The sequence below is a fragment of the Ylistrum balloti genome, unplaced genomic scaffold (genome assembly GCF_031769215.1).
Source record: "Ylistrum balloti isolate Yb309-2 unplaced genomic scaffold, AGI_CSIRO_Ybal_v1 Utg370208, whole genome shotgun sequence".
Lineage (NCBI taxonomy): Eukaryota > Metazoa > Mollusca > Bivalvia > Pectinida > Pectinidae > Ylistrum > Ylistrum balloti.
The window spans coordinates 1263826-1268611 of record NW_026782179.1 but is presented as its reverse complement, the minus strand read 5'-3'; the positions used below and the strand labels follow the sequence as shown (position 1 = coordinate 1268611).

The 4786-nt window shown below is 35.9% G+C and overlaps 1 protein-coding gene across 1 annotated transcript; it reads right to left on the bottom strand.

Moving 5' to 3' along the window:
• Positions 1 to 2539: 2539 nt before the first annotated feature.
• On the bottom strand, positions 2540 to 4786 carry LOC132551641 (alpha-(1,3)-fucosyltransferase C-like). Its single transcript, XM_060215818.1, has 2 exons — positions 4734 to 4786; positions 2540 to 3623 (listed from the first exon to the last, which is right to left on the bottom strand). Exons 1-2 carry the CDS (start codon positions 4784 to 4786, stop codon positions 2540 to 2542), a joined length of 1137 nt encoding a protein of 378 aa, XP_060071801.1.

Sequence of the window (4786 nt, the reverse complement as noted above, 5' to 3'; positions counted from 1 at the left end):
TGTCAAAGCCCTTCTCAGAACGGATTTCGTCCAAAGCATGTTTGGTGGTAGGATTCCATTGAAGTATTTACGGATGGTCTGGTCCTCCAGAGGGACAGATCATGGTAGATAAGGTGGATAATCTATTGAATTTTGTGGCTATTGCACCTCCCAATCTAATTTACGACATTTTTAGGTCATCTGACCCGAAGGTGATCATGCTTCGTCCGTCGTCGTGCGCCGTGCGCCGTCCGTAAACTTTTCATTCAAACGACTTCTTCTCAAATACTAGAAGGTCTAGGGGGCTAATACTTGGCACAGAGGATACTGGCATTCTACCAAGTTTGTTCAAATGAATGACCTTGACCCACTTTAAAGGTCACAGGGGTCAAATATGTTAAAATCTTTAAACAACTTCTTCTCATTAACCAAAAGGCTCAGTGTAGATATTGGGCCTGTGACATGCTGGGATGAAGGACTACCAAGTTTGTTCAAATGAATGACCTTGACCCACTTTAAAGGTCACAGGGGTCAAATATGTTAAAATCTTTAAACAACTTCTTCTCAATAACCAAAAGGCTCAGATTGCTGATATTGTGCCTGTGGCATGCTGGGATGAAGGGCTATCAAGTTTGTTTAAATGAATGACCTTGAACAACTTTCAAGGTCACAGGGGTGGAAAATCTTTAAATAACTTCTTCTCAAATACTAGAAGGCCTAGGGGGCTAATACTTGGCCCATAGCATGCTGGCATGGAGCCCTACAAAGTTTGTTCAAATGAATGACCTTGGCCCACTTTCAAGGTCACAGGGGTCAAATATGTTAAAATATACAAAGGACTTCATCTCAATAAGCAAAAGTCTATGAGTGCCGATATTGGGTCTGTAGCATGCTGGGAGGAAAGGCTACCAAGTTTATTTAAATGAATGACCTTGAACAACTTTCAAGGTCGTCAAATATGTCAAAATCTTTAAATAACTTCTTCTCAAATACTAGAAGGCTTAGGGGGCTAATACTTGGCCCATAGCATGCTGGCATGGAGCCCTACAAAGTTTGTTCAAATGAATGACCTTTCAAGGTCACAGGGGTCAAATATGTTAAAATATACAAAGGACTTCATCTCAATAAGCAAAAGTCTATGAGTGCCGATATTGGGTCTGTAGCATGCTGGGAGGAAAGGCTACCAAGTTTATTCAAATGATGACCTCAACCCACTTTCAAGGTCACAGGGGTCAAATATGTTAAAATATACAAACGACTTCTTCTCAACAAGCAAAAGTCCATGAGTGCTGATATTGGGCCTGTAAGATGCTTGGAGGAGAGGCTACCAAGTTTGTTCAAATGAATGACCTCAACCCACTTTCTAGGTTTGGCTTGCTTTTTGTCAGATGACCGTTAAGGCCCATGGGCCTCTTGTTTTCAATCAATCTTTAATTCCTCAGTCTTCTACAAGTAAGCGTCATGATGAAGGCCATTTACCTTACTGACCAGCCCTAAAAGGACAAAACAGTTTTACGATACAGGCTATCATTATTCAGATGCATTGTGGGTATCAAAGGTGTGCCCCCATGGGAACCTTTTGAACCATGGGGGCGAAACCAGTTTAGGGGAACTTTTAAGTTTGGATATGGAAGTTGAAACATTTTCTGGAATTAAATTCAGTATGGAACAATTTTCAGAACCTGGAAATCTCATTTTGTGAAACATGATAAATTTGATATTGTACATAATTAGCATCACGCAAAATGTAGAAAATATTGATAAATATATTACTTTTCACAATTGCTGAAATATCAAGATGAAAATTTCAGGATTTCAGAACCCATGTTTCCTTTGGAAAACAAACTAGTTTTCAACAGAAATATCACTCAAACAACAATATTATGAAACGATATACTGTATTTAGATAAATTAGATGACAGATGGATAATAATGATAATGATGATGATGACGACGACGAAGGATGACAGATGGATAATGATGATGAAGAAGAAGATGATGATGACGACGAAGGATGACAGATGGATGATGATGATGGTGAAGAAAAAGAAGAAGATGTTGATGATGATGATGACGACGACGACGAAGGATGACCGATGGATGATGATGATGATGATGATGATGATGATAATGAAGAAGAAGAAGAAGAAGATGATGATGATGATGATGATGATGATGATGATGATGATGATGATGATGATGATGATGATGATGATGATGATGATGGATGACAGATGGATAATGATGAAGATGATGATAATGAAGAATGTCTGATGGATGATGATGATGATGATGATGATGATGATGATGATGATGATGATGATGATCACGAAGAATGACAGATGATGATGATGATGAAAATGATTACACACATAAAGAACAAAGAGACGTTTAAAAACCTTTTTTTTCATATCATTGTCTGTTTAAGAACCGATATGTTGTTTACAATGCTCAAATAACACAAAGTATGTTGTTTACAATACTCCAATGTCTTGAATGACATGTACTTTTTAATATCTCGTCGTTTAGTGCCTTGGTTCACTGACACTAATTATCTTTTTCATACCAGGTCTTGAGGGTCCTTGCAACTTGTCCGTTTTATTTTATCCTTGTCTCCCCGATTCCAGTCACCAATATCCCTATAAAGTCGTTTGTACTTATGAGGATCAGCCAGATGGAGTCTCCGACAAAGTTCACAGAATGCATGGGTGTAGTCTGTAACAAGCTGATAATGTTTTCTCCATCTCATATATTCCATAACGTTTGAAATGTTCTGTGATAAAGAATTAATGTAATTTTCAAGATGGGAAACATTTCTGAATTTGGACACGTCTATAAAAGATCCGGGCGGAAGGAACATGGAATAATTTGAACCTCCACGTGTTATTGGTATGGGACTTAACAAAGAGTTGTATACTTTGAAACTCTTTTCCGTTATGTAATCTTCGCAGAAATGGTTTTCAAATGAGAGATAAAATTTATACGGTTCTAAACACTCCATTGTTTTAGATTGAATACATTTCTTTTTGCCACACCTCCCGTATATATCGACTGGTGTTATCTGGTTTAGCATGCTTACGTATTCATCTCGCTTTCCAGGCGTTCCACAGTGCGAAACCATCCATGCTATATGTTTAGATTTCTGCTGCCATTTTTCTGTTAACTGATTTGTTTCATTATCCCAAGTGCTTTGCTCAACCTCTCTTGTTTTAAATTTTCCATATGGTATCATAATATCCGAATCTCTTCTGTAGCTCATTGTCCAATTAAACTCCAGTTTCCATTTTTCAAATTTGCTCCTATGTAACCATGGTGGCTCCATTGAGTGAAAAACCCAAATTTGTCCTTTTTTCTTTGAAGTGTGCCTTTCGTTTACGTATGGTGTATGGAATATAGTAACGCCACTGTTTGGAATTCTACCACCAGCTGTCAGATAACATTTGTGATCACAACTGGAAAATATATCTAAATTAATCCATGGCGGACGATTGTGGTAGTGCACTCGTATTGGTTTTACGATAGGTCGCACTAAATATCGAGGTAATTCATATGTCTTTGAATCATTGTTTGGTGCAATACAGAGTAATCCAGTCATAAGTGCCACGCAAAGAATTGAGATTAAGACATAAACTGTGGATCCATACCTAGAATTGATTGAAAATATACGTTAATGAAGCCAACAAATAACGCCGATGACTACAACAATGTCTCGCAATGAAACATTGTTTTGATAAAGACATTTATCACGAAATAAATGATTTCACATCACAAGCAAATTATAAATAGGTAAAACTAAAAATGTTCCGTGTTCTGTTCCTATATGTCTATTTAATTCTTAACTTCAACAAACTAGTCCATGACTCTGATCCTGCAGGAAATCAGCTACATTTTTACGCTTATTATCAATGTCGTTCATTACTTCTCACCGCAATGAAAGAATAAGGAACAGTTTTTGATAGATTACCACTTTGTGGGATAGTTGACTTAATGAGATATAATAAAAAAAATACATCACATTTTATCACGTAATAAGTAAAATAGATAATGACGATACACTACAAATCTGATGTGAAATTGTGGCAACATTTCCAGTATAGAACAATACTCATTATACGTAATTTAACACAACTCATTACTTAAGAAGTATTATTATTATTATATATGATTGCAATAACATCAGTTTTTTCAGTGTCTCAAAATTGGACATAAATGGCAAGGATATCTAGTTATAGAGATTCTTGAACGCGAAATCTTAAGCTGGCACATTAATTAAAACTATAATGTCCATTTTTCTCATAGGTTTTCCCTAAAAGTTTTGAAAAATTTGGGACCTCATTTGATGTGGGTGGAATGTTAATATGAAATTCAAAGGAACGACATTTGCGTTTACTAAACGAGTTCAAGCTTCATAGAAAAAGAGATAACTCTTAGAAAATCTCTAAGACCCTTTGTCTTGATTTGTTCTCTTATAGATTGTTTATAACAAATATAACAAAACTAAAAAAAGAAACCAACTTGAGAACTGCAATATGATGTTAACACCACCCACTCCTGATGTTCTGGTATTGTTACTATCCAAAACTTTTGTGTTTTTTTTTCATAGATGAACACGAGTCCGTATTTGCAAACGAAAAAATACTAATGGATAACATTTTTATGTAAATAAATAAACAAATGATGGATTTGAATCTTTTTTGGTCATATTTGAATGGTTATGTATTTTCAAAAGTAAATTGACATAATTTATATGTTACCTGATAACAATTTGGAACGTCGTCATAATTCTTGCTTGTGGCTTAGATGACAT

Bases quoted from the DNA above. Each gene is read 5' to 3' on its own strand.
- LOC132551641 (XM_060215818.1), bottom strand. From the start codon at position 4,786: ATGTCATCTAAGCCACAAGCAAGAATTATGACGACGTTCCAAATTGTT. The intron at 3,624-4,733 runs GTAACATATAAA...AATCAATTCTAG, and splicing joins ACGTTCCAAATTGTTATCAG to GTATGGATCCACAGTTTATG.